This window comes from Rattus rattus, chromosome 8 (genome assembly GCF_011064425.1).
Source record: "Rattus rattus isolate New Zealand chromosome 8, Rrattus_CSIRO_v1, whole genome shotgun sequence".
NCBI lineage: Eukaryota > Metazoa > Chordata > Mammalia > Rodentia > Muridae > Rattus > Rattus rattus.
This window is the reverse complement of record NC_046161.1, coordinates 37557850-37580435: the sequence shown is the minus strand read 5'-3', so window position 1 is coordinate 37580435 and position 22586 is coordinate 37557850. Positions and strand designations below refer to the sequence as shown.

General features: G+C 44.2%; 1 protein-coding gene across 1 annotated transcript in view; it reads left to right on the top strand.

Annotated features, from left to right (window-relative positions):
• Positions 1-21903, top strand: part of Arhgef12 (Rho guanine nucleotide exchange factor 12) — a 122969-nt gene extending 101066 nt beyond the window's left edge. The window contains 17 exon segments of the mRNA XM_032910092.1: positions 471-617; positions 1495-1580; positions 3951-4076; positions 6015-6129; positions 8231-8331; positions 10739-10794; positions 10796-10814; positions 11900-11975; positions 12463-12630; positions 13931-14018; positions 14698-14784; positions 14895-14974; positions 15237-15470; positions 17637-18107; positions 18841-19157; positions 20536-20605; positions 21100-21903. Of these exon segments, the coding sequence (XP_032765983.1) occupies positions 471-617; positions 1495-1580; positions 3951-4076; positions 6015-6129; positions 8231-8331; positions 10739-10794; positions 10796-10814; positions 11900-11975; positions 12463-12630; positions 13931-14018; positions 14698-14784; positions 14895-14974; positions 15237-15470; positions 17637-18107; positions 18841-19157; positions 20536-20605; positions 21100-21110 (2252 nt within the window). The 3' untranslated portion in view covers positions 21111-21903.
• Positions 21904-22586: the final 683 nt, after the last annotated feature.

Genomic DNA, 22586 nt, shown 5'->3' with positions numbered 1-22586 from the left:
GTTACCCTAACATGTACGTAACAAATGTGTGACATGTATGCTGTACCCTCTGCTATCACTAGGACTTGATTTCAATAAATATCTTATTTTTGATGACAATGAGATTTAGTAAAGTTACAGAATGACTCCAGAAATGAGGTTTTATGGGCAGATACAGAAAATTAAATCTATTACTTTGGAAGAGTGCTTAAGGCTATCTGTTATTAGATTCTACTGTATTCTGGTGTTATAAGTTCATACTGTAAATGAGTTTGGAAGTATCTGTTAATTAACTTTCTAATATAAAATACTTTTGAATGATACTTTAAATTATTCTGCTGTGTAGGAAAATTTCATGGGTCAGTTTGATTCTTAGAGATATACCATCCTTTCTAAACATTAAATTTATTACATAATGCATTTGCTACCTAATGACAATGGGAGACTATATCTGGTCCCATGGAATGAGTCCTTCCCCCTCCTCTGCCTAGAATTGTTCTACACTGAGAGAGCGCATGTCCGAACACTGAAGGTTCTTGACCAAGTATTCTATCAGCGAGTGTCCAGGGAAGGGATTCTATCACCTTCCGAGCTGCGCAAGATTTTTTCAAACTTGGAGGATATCCTTCAACTTCATGGTAAGAGAAGTTGTGTCTGCATTTCTAGTAGAGAAAAGACTCTGACTGTGTCAAAGCACCTCTGTGACAGCACAAATAGTTGAGAACCTAACGAGTTCATTGAGTATCCAGCAAAGAAAGATGATTGGGTCTTTGACTAATATTTTCTCTATAATGCTATACAAGTCTTAACTTTTTGTATACAAGTGGGCTTTTGTATACATATGGGCTTTTCTGATCTTAAGTTAGTACTTAAAATTAAAAACATGAATAATGAAAATTACCCTTGATAATATCTTATCAACTACTATATGCATGTATGTATGTAGTTTTCAAATATATATCGCATGTAAAAATATTTATAAATAGTAAAATTAAATGAATGGTCGGATGATTCCCATCAGTTTTACGGTTTTGTGCCCAGGGCACGTTTGCTGTGTCTTGCTCCAGGTGACTCCCCTGGACTTCTGAGGGGATGTAAGATGCTCTTCTCCCTGTAAGCCGCTGTCCTCTCAGTCTTTCTTGATCAAAGGAGGTATCAGTTTGCCAACCAAAGCAATTCTTTTTGTGGCAATTCAGATTTCATTGGCATTCAGTGTGTTGTTTATGTCCAGAGCTGGGCTACAGAATGAAACCTTAAGGGTGAATTCATATTTACCCACACTATGGTCAGCGTGCTAGTTCCTAAAAACAGAGCTTAAGATGTTAGGACCTGTGTCCAGGAAGAGCTTTTGGGCTCTAGCTGTGTCAGGCCATGCGCAGATTACAGTAATGGAGATTGGGAACAGCTATACCACACTGAAAACTTAAAAAAAAACTAAGGGTAACTGCTTTGTCCACCAGTAGTTCAAAGTAAAATGAGTCTGGACTTAATCTGTTTTTCTCTTTTCTCCCTTAGTTGGGTTGAATGAGCAGATGAAAGCTGTCCGAAAAAGGAACGAGACCTCAGTTATTGATCATATTGGGGAAGATCTGCTCCTCTGGGTAAGGAAATTGAGAACGTCTTTTAAATATTTTTATAGACATTAGATCAGATTCTGGGGTAAGTAATAAATGTATCCAAACTAAACACATCCATTTTGCAGAGTTAATAAGCAAAGTCGAAAAGGGTTCCACATATTATTTTATTGGTTAGTTTGTTCTAATCAGTATGCAGTCAGACTAAGTGCTCCGTCTCATTGGGATGCAGGTACACTGGTTCCTTATCTCAAAGGAGAGAGAGTAGTGCATCCTGTCAGTTTAAATGTTTGCCATCTTCTGCTGTTCAGATCTTAAACACATATAATATTAGGCAATTATACTTCATAAGTGTCAGTAGTGAAAACGACTTAAACTTATTCCCAATATAAGGACAGAATTCAGAGGCTGTGATAACTGTCACCTCGCTGTCTTTGTCTAACTGTACTGATTTATTTTGTTGTGTGTATATGATTGTCTTGCCTGTCTGTGTGTATGTGTGTGTACCATTGCACGGCTCGTGCCCGCAGAGGTGAGAAGAAGGCGCTAGACCCAGCTTGGGTTCCCTGGAGATGTAGCCGTAGGTCGTTCGGAACTGAACCTAAGCCCTCAGAGGAGCAGCAAGTGCTCTTAGCCACGCAGCCGTCTCTCCAGCCTCTGATTGTCAACTGTTGAACAAACTGTATAGTTCTAGAGACAGTGGCGTGTAAGACACATGACTTCTGCTGTCACCCAGTGCATGGTGGGAAAACTGTGGAAGTCTGGTTGTTTTGCTTTAGACAGGGTCTCAGCAGTTAGACCTGGCGCCTGGTATTTTGTAGCTTCAGTTGATCTTGGACTCACCCAGATCTGCCTGCCTCTGCTCTCAAGTGCTGAATTGAGAGGTGGGGGCAGGGAAGAGAGAAGAGAGTGTTTAGAGAAATTTTCTCAGTCTTGGCTCTGTAGGAGACCGCAGACCTGCTGGGATCCCGGCATTTTCTCAGTAAGCCCAGCTGTTCTGTGTTCCTGGTTCCTGACAGACAGCATGCCTGCCATTAGCTTTGCCAGTCTCGTCCTTCAGCACTTACTTTTCAGTGCTAGTGATTGAACTCAGGGCCCTGTGGGTCTAACACAAGTGGTTCAACTGCTGGGCCACATTCCTAGCCTGAGCATCCTATCCATAAGAAAATAACAGTATAAACTTTGACCAACCAGTTTGAATACTATTTTATGTAACCTACTTGAAGAAAATAATTCATCTATAGATAAGCTACAAAAGAACATTTTATAGAATGCCTTCCCATGTGATAGAGTTTTAGAAATTGGACTGCTGTACAGAAAGTCCTCTTGGCTAAGTACAGAGCACTTGTTTGTAAAGTGTAAAAGTGGTGGGAAAGCGAGCTTCGAAGTTCTGTGTGCAATACCCACACTCAGGACACAGGCAGGATGGCTGGGGGTGTGAGGCAGCCTGGATAGCCTAGTGCAGTGGTTCTTAGCCTGTTGGTCATGGCCTCTTTGGGGGATGGACTGACCCTTTTGCAGAGGTCATCTAAAACCATCGAAAACACAGATATATGCATTACGGTTCATAACAACAGCAAGATTACAGTTGTGAAATAGCAACCAAGATAATTTTATGGTTGGGGGTCACCACAACAGGAGGGACTGCATTAAAGGGTTGCAGCATTAGGAAGGTTGAGAACCACTCCCAAGCAAAAATAAACAAAATAGAGGTGATAGTATACAGCTGAAAAGGTATGTTTGCCTTCTGAGACCGCCTCATGGTAAAGCAGCTGTTAAGCATTTCATTGAGAACCTCCAGGTGAGGGTCTGAGTAAACCTACAGACGGATTATTACAAACAAATTTATGAGAGGAAGATACTAGGAAGAGGCATACCATGTATGCGTATATAATATGTAGTTGCAAAAGAGATTTGTAAGTTCATGGATCTATGCCCAGTCCCCCTTTAGTCCCCGCACAGGTGACACAGTGGGGAATTTTCTTTCTGTTTCCACTCAACTTGTGATGGAAGTGAGTAGGAAGGAAAGCTCCTAACACACGGATTGCGAGTGTTCTTGTAATGGAGTCAGAGTCTATAGAAAGGAAACAGTAATCACAGTCTCCAGACATTTTGTGTCTCGTACTCTCCAGATGTCAACCTTTCTAATTTGCAAGCAGTGTAGACTGAGAGATAATACACTAGGCTACTGGCACAAAAACGTTGGCATATGGCCTGTGGTGTCAGGGTGAGTCCTCCATGTGGCACCATTGCTCCTGCCTCTGTGTACAAAGCTCCGTCTCTTGCATTTGAGGATGTTCCCTGGGATGTCGAAAGACTGTGGCCACCTTCATCTCACTTGGCCTCATGGGTGGATGCTCAGTGTTTCTTTCTCTTTTCTCTGCGTTCTTGGCACAGTTCAGTGGACCAGGGGAGGAGAAGCTGAAGCACGCTGCTGCCACATTCTGCAGTAACCAGCCTTTCGCCCTGGAAATGATCAAGTCTCGCCAGAAAAAGGATTCTCGATTCCAGACTTTTGTGCAAGTGAGTTGAGCAAGTTATATGACCTCTGGACAAGTTTTGTACTAATTATAGAATAAACTTGAAGAATTCTGACTTACAGTGTTCATCTATGTTAATATTAATCCCCCCATTTATGTTTTTATCTTTTTTTTTTTTTTTTTTTTTTGGAGCTGGGGACCGAACCCAGGGCCTTGCGGTTGTTAGGCAAGCGCTCTACCACTGAGCTAAATCCCCAACCCGTTATCTTTTGAATATGGGTGTTTTGCCTGAATATATGTTTGGGTACCAAGTCTGTGCATGGTCCTGAGAGGCCATTGAGTTCCCTGGGACTGGATAGATGTCAGCTGTTGTTACATGGGTGCTGGGAATCGAACCTGGCTCCTCGGGAAGAGCAGCCGATGCTCGTAACCACTGAGCCATCTCTCCAGCCCCACCCAATATGTCAGCATTTAAAAAGAGCTTTATATTGTGTCTTGAATCACTGAAAGGAATAAAGATGTCTTTGGAATGATGAATAATAAAAAATACACATGAAAATTGAAACGTTTGACATAGATAGCCATGTTTCCCTAGCAGCTTTAATTAGGAAAAGCCACATTCAACTGTTCGGTGTCTCGGCAGGCCCTCTCCACTGAGCGATGAGCCTAGCCGTTCTTATAGCTTTTTGTGGTGGGGTCTTATTGAGTTGCCCAGGCTTTTGCTCTGCCTGTGTCTCATGCAGCCATGAGTTTGCAGGCCTGTGCTAGCAGGCCTGGCCCATAGTCACTGAGGAAGAGCACATCGCTCAAGTTTGAGATGGTGGTTTTACCAGGCGTGGGAGGGTTGAGGGTACTGGGGTAGGGCTGGGGTAGATAAGAGGCTGTCTCCAGCCACTTGCTGTTTTATAAATAGAGATCCCTGGACACCAGCATTTGTTCTGCTGCTGCATTGGTAAGCAGCAGTCACAGTGCATGTGGTTTAAGAGTATGGCTACAGGGTAACAGGAGCCTTCCCCTTGGATCTTATCAAATGTGCTCTGAGCTGCAACCCTCACCTGAAGCTTGTTTAAGCCAATGGTTGATTTTTTAAAATTAATTTATTCTATTTATTTTTTACTTTTTGTAAACACAAAATGAGGTTCTGCTTTCTGGCTTGTTGTTGGCCAGTAGTCAGTCCTGGCTCCCCGGGCTACCTGTCTCCTCCTGTGGCCTTTGAGCTGTCCACAGAGGTGGATTTTTGCTTTTTCTTTTTTTCTTTTTTTCCAAGCTAATAGGAATGCTTTTCTCTGGTCCAGATTGCTTTTAAAGTTTAGGGCTGAGAGATGGCTCGGTGGCTAAGAACACTTGCTGCTCTCACAAGGACAAGAATTGGGGTCCCAGACACCTCTGAGCAAGTTAGACCGAGCCTCCTCTTTTTGATTAAATCAGAATCAAGTGATAGTAAACTAATTATAGAATAGACTCCACCCACACTCAAGGGGATGGAATCACATATTCCCATTTATATACCTGAGAATGGGGATCTTGGAGGGAACCTCTTTATATTTTATTACATAAAGCCATGTCCATTCACCTATTGCTGCCCTTCATTACAACAGCAGACTCAGTTGTCTGAAGACTAGCTCACAGAGTCTGAAGTGCGCATTGTCACGTTATTTAAAGGTGTGTAGGCCCCTGATGCATGTAAGCTAGCACACCCAGACTAGTGGTCCCTGGATCTACTTAGAACAGTGGGTAATAAGTTAGTAAGTGTACTTTTTTTTTTTTTCAACATTTTTTGAGACAAGGTTTCTCTGTGTAGCCTTGGCTGTCCTGGAACAGAATTAGGATGCGTAATGTTTTTTTCTCTCTTTTTAGAAGCATCTTTGTCTAATAACCAGGCCTCTGATACAGTGGCATTTCTAGTAACTACATGATATGTGTTTTGTAATTCTTTGTCCTAGTACTGCTTGTTAGTTGACGTCTTCCACTTTGGTTTCAGGATGCTGAGAGTAACCCCCTGTGCCGTCGTCTTCAGCTGAAGGATATCATTCCCACCCAAATGCAGAGGCTCACCAAGTACCCCCTTCTTTTGGATAATATCGCCAAATACACAGGTACAGCATTTGGGCTGAAACAAAAGCAGGCAACTGGAGAAAGGGCTTAGTGGATAAGTGCTCTTGCAAGGGCCAGAGCTGGGATCCCAGCAGCCACACCCGGTGGCTGACATCCACTGTAACTCCCAACTCCATGAGATCTAACACCATTCTTTGGGCTCTGTGAGCATCCACATGCATAGACTCTTATATAGGTAATGCAAGCGCACACACACACACACACACACACACACACACACACACACACACACACACACACACACACACACACACACACATGCTTTCTTTAAAAGTTAATAGCAAAACCCCAGAATATGTCCCGCTACATAAGTAATCTCTCATGGCTTCTGATGCATAGAATTGATTTCTGCCAGTTGTATGGCGGACATTTCCTGAGAAAGCAGAGTGATGTCTCCAGCTGGTTTGGACTGTGCCCTCTAATAGTAGTTCAGACACAGAGTTTGGTGTACTGTGGTGCAAGGGCCACTTTGAGGTCCCTGCCTGGTTTTTATTTCAAAAAAAATTTTTTTAAGACAACGAATCACAGAACCTGGTTCATCATGAAGTATACATATATAGCTGAGGGTGGTCTTGAACCCCTGATCCTTTTGTTCTTACCTCCTAGGTCAGCGGTTCTCAATCTATGTGTCAAGACCCCTTTGGCAAACCTCTGTCTTTAAAAGTATTTACATTATGATTCATCACAGTAGCAAAATTGGAATTATAAAGTAGCAATGAAAATAACCTTATGGCTGGGGTCGCAGCTTTAGGCAGATTGTGAGCCGCTGCCCTAGGTGGGGGGATTGTGGGCACACACCCCACACCCGCATCTCGCCGTCTGTTTACGACAGCAAGCTTCTGTTGGAGACAGCACGTGGAGGCCGTCTGTTGTATGCTTTGTTTATTGAGAGATTTTGCACTCAGCAGCAGCACTGAGCATTTGGAGCAGAGGTCATTTGGCCTACAAAGTGTAGAGTAATTGTCACCTGAGCCTCTAGGGAAAATTCACCCATCTTTCATTGCTTTGAAAGGCTTTATACTGGGTCGGAGAGATGTTTTGTGTCTCTGAAAGGACTTTTAGGAAGCTGAACGAATGCATTTTCATTCCACCCTTCTCATCTTGAAACAAACGATTCTGAATTTTATGCTCCAAACTCCTGACTCTTACACTTGCGCCTAGGAATGCACATTGGGGATCACAGACTGTGGTGCCTGGCATATATGTGGCTTTACGTTTATTCATGTGTCTGACCGGTGGAGCGGTCACGCTGTTTGAAGATTACGGTTTCACTCTAGTCTGGTGGCTCTCTTCAGTGCAGAGATGACAGCGTGTCCATGACATGTTCATCTTTTAGCACTGCTAGTGTTGTAATTGTTCTCCTTTAAATATGGTCTCAAATGCAAACTGATTCTGGGATTCTTCAGAGCTGTCACCTAAAAAGACTGCGTACAAATCCCAGTGGTCATAGTTATCCGGGTTCTACACTGCAGTTCCAGGGTAAGAGGGTCCTGTTTGTACAGCGTAAGAGGCCTTCCACGGGAGTGCCTAACAGTGGGGTTTTAATGCAAGGCATTGCTCTTGCATCCAGCGCTCTGTACTGTGAATTCTTCTCCTTTTTCATCCGTTTAGTACTGAGATCGACTTACAGTTCGCATGTTAGGCAGGAGCTCTATCACTTAGCTGCATTGCCAGTCCCTTAAACCTATTCAAACTGGACAGTGCCAGCACGGTCTTCTGAGTGAGGAGAGTCAAGGATACACAGAGAAATCCTGTCTTGAAAAACAAAATAAGTATTTCGAGACAGGTCTTAGCATGAAGCTAAGGCTAACCACAAGCTGTGATCCTCCTGCCTCAGCTTTGTAAGTAGCATGCAACTTTAAAAAAATGTTTTTAGTGATTATGTGTGTTTTAAGTTATGATAATCAGAAGTCTGACCTATGTAAAGACTACCTGGATAGAGACTGTGCCATAGGTTTTAACTTAAAGGTATAAAAATGTTGAAGGTATTCATAAAAATCTTCTTACACTCATTTGAATAAAATGACGTCATGTATGTGCATTTTCTTGTTTTCCTAATTTTCTGTTCCTTCCCCATATTAGAATGGCCTTCAGAAAGGGAAAAGGTGAAGAAGGCTGCAGATCAGTGTCGTCAGATCTTAAATTATGTAAATCAGGCTGTCAGGGAGGCAGAAAACAAGCAGGTAAGAAAAAAGACAAGCTAGAGGAGAGCAGTGGGGACCGCTGAGTGGGTGACTGAATGGTGTATCTGGATCTGCAGTTGCCGAGAGGATCATTGCACAGCTGATGCGCAGGGCATTTGTTTGCTAATCAGAAGTGTTCTCAGAAGTGTTGTTTGGGTACAAAAGGATGAAGCCCCAAGAGGGAGTTTGGCGCTGTCTATTAAATTAAATGGCCCATGTCTGTACTTCTGTCCTGCGGTCTGTAGTGATTTACTGAAGAGAAGTGAAGATGTATACCTACAAACAGACCTGCATAGGAATTTTGTGGTAGCTTTATTCATGGTCATTCTAGGCTGGGAAACAGCTCAAGAATTCAGCAGGTGAGCAGGTAAAGCAATCGTGTATACTCATAGACGTAACTTAGAAGGCTGCCAGACACAGACAGAATGGATCTAATTAACATCGTCATGACTGAACGAAACCAGACGCAAAAGACCACATATACATCATTTTATTTGTGTGAACTGATTAAACTGATATTAAACTGATTAGTGATGGTAGAATAAATAAGAAAGGCAGTTGCCTCCGAGGGCGTAGTGTAGAGCTCTAACTGGGAGAAATATGAAGAACCATACAATATTGTCTGAGACCACATTACTTCATGTCTTAGTAGGAGATTGACTCGTACAAGTGTATTATTTGCCAGAATTCATGAAAAAGTACACTTAAGATGTGTGCATCTTATTGTGGGTAAAGTTTAAAAAAAGAACCCAAGGGGCTGGCAAGATGGCATAGCAGATGAAGGAAGGCACCTGCCGCCAAGGCGACAACCTGGGTTCAGTCCCTAGCGCCCACGTGGCGGAAGGAGAACCGACTCCCACAAGCTCCCCGATCTCCACACGAGGCTCCGACACACAGACATGTATATGCATGCACACTACTGCATCCATAAAACTTTAAGAGAGAAACCACTCACGCATACCGGATCTCATGCTGTGCATTCTGCAGTGGTGTACGTGTCACAGTCTCTAGGGGTGTGCACGTATGTGAGATTACTTAGAAATGCGTCTAGAGCATAAGGCAAAGCCAACCTGGGAGATGGAGCGAAGGGCGGTCTGTAACAGACATAGTGAGCCGACTGCGGAGTGCTCGGCCACATACGCACGAGGGCCTTTTGTATTTCCGTTGAGGGGAAATGCTCAAACCCCTTTAAGCAGTTGTTTTTAGAAATTTATCATACAGACATATCTGTACAGATGTACAGCATGCATGATTAGACATTTATCCCACAACGTATTTTTATAGGGGTACAACGCACAAGACTAAAAACCTGTTTTATTACTGTATCATTTGTTATTGTCAAACATTGTAAGTAACCTCAGTGCCCATTAGTAAGGTGTACTTACAGTTGATTCACAGTTTGAACTCTGAATGCTATGTGGTTATTTAAGAAAACACTTCTCTGTGCTACCTTAAAACAATCTCTGAGGTATACTGATGAACTCTATACACAGAGAAAGAGGAATGTGTCTCAGTTTGCTTCTCTTTGCTCTGATAAAACACTTACTGATATCATCTTGGTGAGGAAAGGGTTTATTTGGCTTACATTTCCGTATTATAGTCTGTCCTTGGGAAGCCCAGCCAGGAGCCTGGTGGCAGGTACTAAAGCAGAGACCATGGAGGCAGCTTTCTGGCTTGCTCCCCATGGCTTGTTCAGCCTGTCTCTTTACACAGCTCAGGCCCACCTGCCCAGGGGTGGCACTGCCCACAGTGGTCCAGGCCCTCCCACATCATCGTTAATTAAAACAGTGCCCCACAGACATGCCTGCAGTCTGAGGGACGCATATTCTCAGTGGAGGTTCCCTCTTCCAGATGTGTCAAATGGACAAAAAACCAAAACCCAGCAGTCAGCGTACTCTATGAACAGATAAGAGGAACATGTACTGGAACGCTGAAGGAATGCCGATATTATGCTCCTCCATCTTGTTTTTATATAGACACACAACACACAGAAAGACAGACAGACTCATACACATGTGCATTCTGTTTGCATAGGATTGTCTCAAAAGTCAGCCAAGAAATGAACCTCAGGATGGCTTCTTTAGAGAAACCAGGGGGTGGGGTGAGCATGCTTTTATAATATACCTTATGGCACCTTCTGGAGTTGTACTGCGTACGTGGTGTATATGTTCAGAAACTAGGTGTAAGCTTACTTAGTAGAAAATCAGAAGGGGCAGCTGGAGGAAGGGGGAAACTAGGAAAGTGAGTTTCTCCAATGACGAAGGGAAAGGCGCGCTGAGAAGGAGGGGCTTGGCCGTCTCAGCTGGTATTGCAGTTTGTAAAATGCAGGTTTAAGACATGATGTGATTCAGAAACAGAGGTTGTTCATGCCCAAGTCTAACCTTGGCTCCATCCTGTTAATTTCCAGCGCTTAGAAGACTATCAGCGTCGCCTTGACACCTCCAATCTCAAGTTGTCTGAGTACCAATGTTGATGAGCTCAGGGTGAGAGATGGTCTAATCATAATTAAAAGCCAAAAAAAAAAAAAAAAAAAAAAGTACTATAGACCCGCAGGCAGTTAACATCCCAGTGGGAACAGCCGTCCTTGAAGGAGGTCTGCCTGGTAGATTGTCTGCATTTGTGACCCCATTCTGCTGTTGAATGTCTGCTCTGTGTCAAGGGTGCATTCATGTTTGTCACAGGAGTATTTTGTGAGAAGCCATAAGTATATGGCAGGAATTGTTGGGAACACGAGCTACTAGAATATTTTAATTTGCTCTGTACTTTCCCTGTTTACAACAAGGACTTTTCAGATCATGGAGTAAACATAATTTTTCTATGACACTTTTAAAAAGCGAGGGTTGAAACCAATAAAGGAAGAACTAGCTGCTCACTAACTGCGACGTCTTGCCCGGACTTTAATATTAAAAACTTTTTTAGGATATTAAGTTTCTTTTTTAAAAAATACCAGCCTACTGGTGGTTGTTTTGGCAGAGTTACACAATAGTTTATCAAAAAGCACGCTAATGTGTGTATTCCCTTACCTTCCGAAGAATGCAAGTTCCCCTCAGATGCCAGTGCTAAGCCATGGCTCTTTTACTAACAAGTGGCTGGCAGTGACAGTGCTTGACACCCTCATAACAAATGCTGTCCCTTAAAACTTTCTTTGGGAGACTGGAGAACTGGTTCAGCAGGTAAGCGTGCTAGGAATTAGAATTCTAGACTCAGAAACCCTGTTGAGATGTGTACGTCCAGCACGCATCATCTGCATCCGGTTTATGGCAGCTGAGGAGTGAGGATCTGTAGTACCTCTTTGTAATGCTGTTCATAAGCTGGTACTCATCCGGAGGGAGGTTTGGAGAGAATGCTCATGGATGCTTTTCTGTAAGACGCTTCTCCTTTAGAAGGTCTTGTGCAGGCTGTTTTAATGTGGACGGTTCCATTTTCAAGGCAGGTAGCATACTGTGGTTGCTTGTGAATGAAACCTTTTATATTAAGACTGCTTTGAAAAGATAGTTATACTAGCTGGGGCACCACTGATGAAATATTCTTGGAAGTAATTCACGTATAATTCTGTTTACTTCGGCAGAATTTGGATTTAACAAAAAGAAAGATGATTCATGAAGGGCCGTTGGTCTGGAAGGTGAATAGAGATAAAAGCATTGGTGAGTCTGGTGTTCCTGTGAGGTGAGAGTGTAAAGGGAAGGGAGGGAAAGCCTGCCGGGGGGAGTGCAGTCATCTTCAGGTTTCACTAGGAGGGCAGTGCTGTTCCGCAGTATCTGAACATCTATAGGAGATGCTTGTGTGCTTGTGGTTAAGTGTAAAGCATGTTATGTGTTCGTTTAGGAACACAGCAGAAAACTGTCATGCTTCAGCCATATTTCCATCATCTATCTACTGGTGAACCCTGGAGTTCTCTATCTATAAGCTAGTATCTTTGAGGTTCTTGCAGTGAGGGAGCATTTTTTTAATTCTTGCAACTCTTAGATGATGCTCCCATGAAACATACTAAAATGAACAATTAAAAATGAAATTTAAAGAAGATAGTTTGCAAATCTGTTTTTTAAAGTTAGCTAGGTTTTCCAGAAATAATTTCCTTTGCGGATTACTTTAAATCTCTGTACTTAGCAGTTTGTCCGTGTTCATTTCCAGATCTGTATACACTGCTGCTGGAAGACATTCTTGTGCTGCTACAGAAGCAGGACGACAGGCTGGTGCTGAGGTGCCACAGCAAGATCCTGGCCTCCACGGCCGACAGCAAGCACACCTTCAGCCCTGTCATTAAGCTCAGCACAGTGCTGGTCCGACAGGTGGCCACAGGTGAGCGCGGCTGCCGCGGGATGCGAGCTCTGCCGTGGATTCAGTGCGAGGCTGTGCAGGAGCTTCACCCGTGGTTTTGTTTATACGTGGAAATGTGAATGGAATTGTTTATTGGAAGTTTACACCTCCAAATTATTTGAGACCGCAAGGTTGCCTCACTGGTTTTCTGCATTTAAAAGTTTAAGTACATTAATTACTTTGGTGTTTGTTTTATGTTTAAATTGATGGTAAGTACCAAGAAAGCTGTGAGTGCTTTAGGGGTAACCCAGTGACATGGCTGCCAATGAATGGTGTGTTTGTGTGTTGGAAAACCATGAAAATTGAAGAGGTGGGGGAATTGACTATTTTGTTTTAATTTTATTTTTATTTTATGTGTATGGGTGTTTTGGCTGCATATATGTCTGGGCACCATGTGCAAGTCTGATGCCCTTGGAGGCCAGAAGAAGGCATGGGCTCCCCTAAAACTGGAGTTAACAGAGTTGCCATGTGGGTGTTGGAACCTAGGGCTCTTAACTATTGAACCATCTTTCCAGCCCTGAATTTGTTTTCTGGTTTTTTATATATCAGTCTAAGTTGGTAAGCCACAGTTTAACTGTATTCCGATGAGCTCCTTTATACAACTTAATTTCATGACAGCAAAATTTGCAAACACTTTCCTGCAGTGTTTCTCAAACATTCTTAACAATATAGAAATATAGCAGTTTAAAACAAGGGATAGCATTGGATTCTGTAGTATAGGTGTATATGTGTGTGTGTGTGTGTGTGTGTGTGTGTGTGTGTGTGTGTGTGTGTTCATATAAACATTTTCATTCATAATTATAGGCTTGTTAGAACTCCAAAGCATGTTATGCTTGGGCAGGACATAGCCTTTACAGGACAGAACTTTTATGAAGTCAGTTATGTTTATTGTTTGAGAATTTCATGTATTTCTATAATGTCAAGTTTTGGCTAGATCAACTTTCTATTCATGTCCCTACTTTTCTCCCTTATCCCCTCCCTCCCTTGCTTTTCTGTCCCAAATTAACATGGTCTCTCTTCACTTCAATTCCTAGAGTTCAAGTAATTTGAACTTTGACTTATTTTTGTTTCTAATTAAGTTCTGTGTTGACTTTTGTAAACATTATTTAAGTTACAATGTAGCTTACAGTAAATTGCACAAAATTTAAGTTTATAAACTTGGTCAAGTTTTTCAAAGTGAACATACATAATTTTTATCTAAATTAAGATGTAGAATGTTAATGCCTGTATGGTCATGGGTTGGCCACAGTAGTAGAGTAAGTTTTGTTTTCTTCTTTTCTAGATAACAAAGCTTTATTCGTCATCTCCATGTCAGATAATGGAGCCCAAATTTATGAATTGGTAGCACAGACGGTTTCTGAAAAGACAGTGTATGTATCAGATTTAATTACCCTTTCTAATTGATACTGAATTATCCGAAGAATAAATGTTCCACATACTTGTTTTCTTAAGATTTATTTCAGTGTGTGTGTGTGTGTGTGTGTGTGTGTGTGTGTGTGTGTGTGTGTGTGTGTGTGGGTAGGTGTCTGCGGAAGCCAGAAGAGGAGGCTATCAGAGCCTCTGGAGCCGGTGTTACAGGTGGTTGTGAGCTCGCTGGGTGGGTGCTGGGAACTGAACGAATGGCCATCCACTGCAACCGCAGCGGGCTCTCACCACAGAGCCACCATTCAGCCCACAGACTTTCTATTATAAGATTCTGAAAGATACTGTAGAAATAAAGTACTTCCTCTTGTATCCTTTTGGGAACATTCCTCTAAGAATTTGTTTCTTTTGAGATTGAAGTTTTCATTTTTATTTTATTCTACTTAAAAGTAAATTTTGTAAGGAAAACAATTTTCGGAAGTTCCAAGTTAATCTTCTAAATGGGTAATGTGTTCATGTTGGATTTTCTTTAAAGTATATTTTAGGATCCCAACAAGAGTGTGCCAAACTAAAGATGTGCTCTGGCAGCACACGGTGTTTGGTTTTGTATTCTCTCTTTCGTTCTGAGAGTATTTACTGGGTGTCCTGCTTCCCTCCTGTGCTCTGCATCTCTTTCACCCCCTGAAGCTGGCAAGACCTCATCTGTCGGATGGCCGCCTCAGTGAAGGAGCAGTCCACAAAGCCGATTCCCCTCCCACAGCCGCCACCTTGCGAGTGAGTGCCATTACGCTCCTGTCGGGAAGACGTGAGCAGTTCACTTGAATGCCATGACGTTGGGCATCTTCTAAAGCTCAGGGATTGTTTTCTTTTTCCTCTTTTTATAGAGGAGACAATGACGAAGAAGAACCAGCCAAGTTGAAAGTGGAGCACCATGATCTTTCTGTCGCTGGTCTGCAGAGTCCAGGTAAGCCACGTAGACGAGTACGCTGGGTGTAACACGTTACCGATTAAAAGGAAGTCTCTGTGCGGGGCCCAACCATGCACGTCAGCACTTGCTGCCTCTGAGCCTCCCGTGTGCCAGCACAGCACTGCTCTGTGCTGTGTGTCTCCCCAGCGGACGATGCCTGTAGCTTTTGTGGTTTCCCTCTGCCCCCGACATAAATGTTCCATGTTGAAAATGAGATGTCTGTTTAGGAATAATCTACGTTTTCTGCTCCACTGAACAGACAGAGTTTTGGGATTAGAATCTCCCTTAATTTCGTCAAAACCTCAGTCCCATTCACTGAATACCCCTGGCAAATCAGAGGCAGAACATCTCTTTGTGACCGCAACACAGTTTGCAAAGGAGCAGCATGCAAATGGGACCTTCAAGGAAGGTGATGGCGGGTATCCAGTCACAATCTCAGATCCACACTTGCCCGTGTCAGAGGAGCGGTGGGCATTGGACGCACTGAGAAATTGTAAGTTTTTTCATAACTTGTGAAGCTACTAAGTACCAGAGTCATATGATGTTTTGGGAGACCTTTAGAGAGAAAAAGCAATGCATTTTTATGGAAAATACACAAAAGTCTAACCTATGATTTTTTTTCCTCAAGAAATTTACAGTCTAGTTGGGAAGATGATAGGACCCCACTGCCACTTTTAAAAGCAAATATTCCAGGAATAATGAGGCTTTTGTGTATGTGTCAAATCTATCTGGGTGGCGTGGTCAGAGAAGGGAAGCAGCAGGTAGAAGCAGAAGGACATATGCCTGTCATTTGAGTATGATTAAGATCAGGAGAAATATGCAGAATAAAGCCGTTCAGATGGAACTGTTGGTAGGGGCAGGACCACAGCGTGCTCCAGGCACAGTGAGCCTGTGCACACTGTCAGCTGATGAGCACAGGAGACAGGTTTAGGAATCAAGAAGATGAGCTGAGAAGTCTCACTGTTGGGAATTCTAAATACCATGTTCTGTCTTCCATATTTGATGGACAGAAACATCATAGGCTTTTAGGAGCTGTTTTATATTACACATGCTCTACATTTTGTATGGAGATTTAATATTCTTCGTAACAGCTTCTAACATGCACATGCATGTGCCCATGTGCGCACACACACACACACACACACACACACACACACACACACACACACCCCCCTTGTTTGCTGCCCCTCCCTACCTCCTCCAGCTTTGTTGGGAACCACTATTACAGACAGGAGGATAGCACATCTCTCAGATACAGTGAGGTAGAGAAAGTCCAAGAATAGTTGCTCCAGCTACAGAGAACCACGTGAGGTTTTAAAGGTAGTTATGACTGACAGACAAAAATGTATTAATGTGGCTGAGAGCCGCTCGGAGATTTGGATGGAAAGAGGCTTGGAGTAGCGTCCTTACACAGTCAGCTCTTGCAGTCGTTAGGTTCAGGCTAGAACAAGCACTGCATAAGGAGCCCTCCATCCTGAGAGCAGCTGACCTCTGTGGATGCTGGGCCCTCCATCCTGAGAGCAGCTGACCTCTGTGGATGCTGAGCCCTCCATCCTGAGAGCAGCTGACCTCTGTGGATGCTGAGCCCTCCATCCTGAGAGCAGCTGACCTCTGTGGATGCTGGGCCCTCCATCCTGAGAGCAGCTGACCTCTGTGGATGCTGGGCCCTCCATCCTGAGAGCAGCTGACCTCTGTGGATGCTGGGCCCTCCATCCTGAGAGCAGCTGACCTCTGTGGATGCTGGGGCAGAGGAAAGGGGTGTCTGCTGACAGTTTCAGTGCTTTCCTGGGAAGTAAGAGCCACACAGACCACTGTGCATCCCTGCCTCCCTCACCGCCTTTCCTCTACAGTGTGGACTAGGAGCTCCAGATGAGGAGTGGCAAACCACCCCAGGGAAGTGGTAGCAGGACATGAAGTTTTAGGGCTGGCATTTGGGGGAGAGATTAAAATGCTTGAGAAAGGGGAAGGTTTTCTTAGACCCGAGCTCTTTGTTGGAGAAACAGAGGGTAAGCCTGGGGTAGAATCAGGCAGTTGCAGTTATTTATAATCTCCTTTATTCTGCATTCTCCTGAGGAGACAGACTTAGTGATGTCTGGTAGTTTGATGGCTTGGTCCTAGAACTGACATCATCTGTAGATGTTTGGCCTAAGACTAGCCCAAGGGTAAATTGGATCTTAGTTTTAACATCCTAAAGAAGCCATGCCACTAGTAAGGTAATTTAAACAAACAAAAACCTAATGAATACTTACCTTGGAACTTACATAAACTACTACCAAATCATTGGGATTTACGTTTCCTGTACAATTTCATTGCCTTCACCTGAGGGAAAATGTTAGAAAAAATAATGCCTGTAAATACAGAGTCTGCTCTTGAGGAGAAAAGCATTTGCTGGCCCAGCTGAAGCACAGCACATGCTTGATGTCAGGTGGATTTAGGACTTCTCGGAGAAGGCCTCCTATTCAAAATGCACGACTCTCGTCGGCCGTATTTTAATGTTAAGTGTTGTGTAGAAGATAGATTTTTGATTGCATGTTTCAAGGCAAAAAATGATTGTGTAGGATTAATATTAAGAGGTGTCCTTAGTTTTAGAGGGGATTGGAAACTCAGCTGCCAGATTTCACTTTCCCCCTCTTCTCCCCTTCCTGCCCTAAATCTCCAGTGGGCTTGTTGAAGCAGTTGCTGGTTCAGCAGTTGGGGCTCACAGAGAAGACCACTCAGGAAGACTGGCAGTCCTTCTCAAGATACAGACCGGCTTCTGAAGAGGCGCAGGCGGACAGTGGCATTCCGGACTTGGAAAGTGTGAAGGCTTGTCATGCCGGGGAAGGACAGATGTCTTTTAAAACTGGAACTGGTGATGTTGCAACTTGTGACAGTCCACGGACTTCAACTGAGTCCTGTGCTGTACAGGATTCGGTGATACTGGCTTCCCAAGACAGCCAGGCAAGCAACATCATAGAAATGGACCACATGCTCCTGACCCCAGAGGTGCCTACTGCAGAGCCAGAAGGGGGTCTGGATGACAGTGGAGAGCACTTTTTCGATGCCCGTGAAGCACATAGCGATGATAATCCATCCGAAGGTGATGGTGCAGTCAGAAAGGAAGAGGAGGATGTTAATGTGCGCATCTCAGGCAAGTGGCGTTCAACTTCCATTGTGGTCATGGAAACTGTCTTATATGCTGGGATGGAGGTCGCTTCAGTATCTCAGGGGTGTGAGTGTGTGTGTGTGTGTTTCTTTATACAACCAATAGTCTATTCTTTGCCAGAAACTGTCATAGGGGCTGGGAGATTGGACAGTGAAAAATGCCAGAAATGTCATTGTTCCCAAGAAGCTTAAGTGCCTGAGGGGAAAGAGGGATGGTAAATAAAAAAGTGAGTGGTAAACGTCAGATGGTCAGAAGCTTTAGGAAGCAAGTAAGGTCAGCTGCAGCCAGGGTAGAGTAGTGAGAGCAGACATGGTGGTCGGTCTGAGCAGGAACTGAAATGCAGGAAAGGCGGTGTGGATACCTGGGTACAGTGTGCGGCAGCGAGCACTGCAGAGTATGCTTCTGTAGTCAGGGAGTGCGGGGAGGAGAAAGCAGCCCAGGAAAGGGTGTTTGGCAGGGGAGTGGTATTCGTGTTCATCATGTAAGGACTTTGTGGCTAAGGTGTTAAACTCTTAAAACTCTGACTAATATGAAGTTATTTAGAAATTACTGTGAAAGTTCGCTAAGATTGGCTTTAATCCGAAGTAAATTCTGGTAGAGTTAAAACTAAACTGGAGAGTTGACGGTTCCTCCACCATGGTAGCTTTTCAAGTTGTCATTCTGGCCTCATTCTGGTGGCAGTGCTAATCTCATCGAACTGTCCTATGTCAACCAATAGGAAACTGTTTGATCCTTGATGGCTATGATGCAGTGCAGGAGAGCTCCACAGATGAGGAGATTGCCTCCTCATTCACCCTGCAGCCTGTGACAGGCACCCCTTCTGTGGACTCCAGCCACCAGCAGCAACATTCCCCTCAGAATGCCCTTTCCGAGGGGGCGATTTCACCATCCACCCCAGAATTCCTGGTCCAGCGACGCTGGAGAGCTGTGGAGGATGCTTGCTCTGAGGTCCAGAGTCCCTCTGCTTGGACAGATTCACAAAGCCAAATCCTGGAGTACATTCATAAAATAGAGGCTGACCTGGAACACTTAAAGGTACGTCCCATTTCAGCCTCCGAACCCTTGGTCCTAAGAACACAGTTGGCAGAGTGCAAGTTTGGATTGATGGGATCCTCATGTCCAAAGGTGGTCTGGGTTCTGTATCTGCCCGTTTTCATCTTCTTTAACCATTAGTCATGAATAGGCCTGAATGAAAGCTGGCGTTGACAGTTTGTCTTGTGACAGATTGTAAGAACAGGAAAGTTGTAGGTTTGTACCTGGTTCCTGGTTTTGGGTTTCCACGTTTTAAGATCCCAAATGCCGGGTCAGTGTTTTCCATCCTGTGGGTGATGCGGAGTGAGGTAGGCAGGCTCTCAGGGCTGGGAATCAAGGCCAGGAAGTGCTGTGACTGTTGTAGCCCATCAGTTACATACACATGGCTCGTACAGTAGTGATGTTGGTTCCATGGCAGGGAAAAATTGATTCCAGTGGCTTTTGTCACCAAAACACGTGAGCCCAAATGAAGCTTTTGGGAATCAGTAGTGAAAGACATTACTGTGCTGGTTTTTATGAAGGGGACTCTTTTTTTTTTATTGAAAATATATTATTTTCATGCAATATCTTCTGATCATGGTTCTTCCCCTTCTCCCAATTTCTCCCAGATCCTTCCCACCTCCCCACCTGTTCAGCTCTGTGCCCTTTTTCTCTCTCTTTACTAAACATGTAAGCAAGTCAAAAAAGACAAATGAACCAGAATAAAATCCAACAATAACAATAACTAAAAAGAAAAAGCATCTATCTCTCTGTCTGTCTGTCTGTCTGTCTGTCTGTCTGTCTGTCTGTCTCTCTCTCTCTCTCTCTCTCTCTCTCTCACACACACACACACACACACACACACACACACACTCTCACTCCGTAACAACATAAATTGGAGACCGTAGTGTAGAACCAGGGAAAGTGAGGTAAAGGCATCGGCTCTGGACCAGCGCAGCTGCCAGAGCTTCCTCTTCTTCATGACATCAGTCAGGGCTAAATAAGGCCCCTTAGCTCAGGGCTTGTCTCCCTTAGCTTTTCTCAGCTCCATGTAACAGATTTTTTTTGTTGTTGTTGTTTAATTTCACATATGTCATTATGTGGCCAGCAAGGCAGGGTATCTAGGGGGCCTCTGTGTTCATCTGTCACATGATATGGGGCCTTTCCTGGGTGACGTCTGCCGTGAGCAGACCACCTTCCCTTGCTTCCCCAGTGTTTTACGTGGAGAGGTAGGTCACTTATTCAAAGGAAATTGGCCTCTCCTAGCTAACAGAATCTTTAGTGGTTATTGTTAATGTCGAAATTGGGGGTCACGTGCCTTTAACAAGGAGAACTTTCATTCCTACCGTCAACTAAATTTTATTTCCTTGTGCCATCCCCATGGAAATCTTTGGTGTTACAGAAGGTGGAGGAAAGTTACACCCTTCTTTGCCAAAGGCTGGCTGGCTCAGCCCTCCCCGACAAGGTCTCAGGTATGTGAAATGGTGGGCTCATCCCGACCAACAGTACGTTGGATAATTTATTATTTTTCAACATGAAAACCCGAGATTTTATTCCTGTCCTTAAAAATCAGCTTGTTTCTAAGCATCATGTATCAAGTTTGCTAACTCTGCTCTTCTTGCTCTCAGAAGAGCTGTGGTTGTCAGTCCCTGTGCCAACCCTTGTCTCTCTCTTTGCCTTTCCAAGCTGAAGGCAGAGTGAAGGAGCCTGGTAAACCCCAAACTCAGTAGAACCCAGGCTGCTGCCGCTGCCCCCTCTCCCCCAGGAGCCCTGTTGCTCTGCCCTCCTGACACTAAGGGCAGCGTGGCCCCTGGCTGAGGCTAAGCCGGTGTTCAGTTCATACTCTCTGCTTGTGTGCTTTGAGCTTACATCTCTGAACAAGTGATCTCTGAAGAAGTGAACAAGACATGTTCTTCACAATGTTAATTTGCTCTTAATTGAGTTTCCACGTCTTCTTCCTTCTCAGATAAAAGTTAGAGCCCCGTGTCCTGGAGGTGACTGCAGGTTTTGGATTTTGAGTGTCGGCCCTGTATCAACCACATCCCGGCTCCAGTGGACACAAAGAGAGTGTGACAGAGGATCTGCCTGGAACCACCTGGGCTCAGCCACGCCCCAGGGTGCCCCAAGTGGGACTAGTTCTTCATTCTGGCAGCTGCACACATCTGTCAGTGAGGGACTGTCAGGTCTCTCACTCTCCTCTCCTCACTATCAGAAATGCATTTTGATTCAGAATAAAAACCAAATGTATAGAGCTTTGGGTGTAGGATATGAAATTGTACGTAGGTAAGAAAAAGAGAAAATCAGATGTATTTATTTGACTTCATTCCGTATTTGAAAGCACACTTTAATTTTTACTTTGCCTTGTTTTGTTTTTAATTGAGTAGTGAGAGTTTTTGCCCTTTGTATTTAGCACACCCAAGGATCAATTGTTCCTGAAGCCAAGGTCAGGTCGGTCGGGGATGGAGAGGTTAGTAGACAGGCAGTGCAGAAGAGGAAAGAGGACTACCTGGGCCTCACTAACCTGTAACCCCGCCCTCCTGGCCAGAAGGCTGCCTTCCTGAGGGTCATCTCAGAGGTGCCGCATGACTCCTGTGTGTGGATGACACAGCTCTAGGGTTCCACCCCAGGAAACAAGAGTCCTCAGTACACTAAATGGCGGGCACTTGAAAATGGGTGTATCCCTTGTTGTTGTCTGTTCTGTGGATAGTTGGGCTTTGGGAAAGAAGAAAACAAATTTTTATTTTCTTGATTATAAATTTGTTATTCTTGGTATTGTTGCATTTGTATAATTACGCGTTGACTGGCACTTGTATGAAATATTCCCTGCACAGTGAGCAGGAAATAGGAACAAAGAAATGGAATGCTTCAGTGGTGGTGGGTGCTGCAGAGGGGTGGGGTGGGTGGGAGAGGAGTCCGAGAAGGTTTTGGAAACTGAATCACTACTGAGTTGAACCATGGCTGTCACTAGCCACGGGTACTGCTGATTATAAGGCCAGTAAAAAAAATTAGTACCTGGATGTTTGACTCTAATTTTTTGCACTGATGGTGCCAAAGGGCTCTGAGTCCCACTCGGAGCTGAGGGAGGGCAGAGGAAGGCGTGAAGGAGAGTTGCTTGCATAGCATCACTTCAGAGTGCTTTCTCTGACCTCACTGCATGGCCCTGTCTGTATGGCGCCAGGACTGGCCTTGGGAGCAGGGGACAGCGCTGAGCAGCGGAGCCTCCGAGGTGCTGACGCTGAGGTGCTGACGCCGGTGGCTGCAGTGTGAGCAGCACCTGTGGAGGGCAAGCTGGTCCGAGCTGCGACCTGCAGCTCCTTGATTCTGATGGTGTTCAGTGGCTTTCTTTGTGCATTTGGTAAATATGTTTTTGGAGTGTTCTGTAAAAAAAACAAAATCATTTGTCAAATCTAAATTCTGTTAAGAAGGAGTTCACATGTTGCTTACATCATGCAG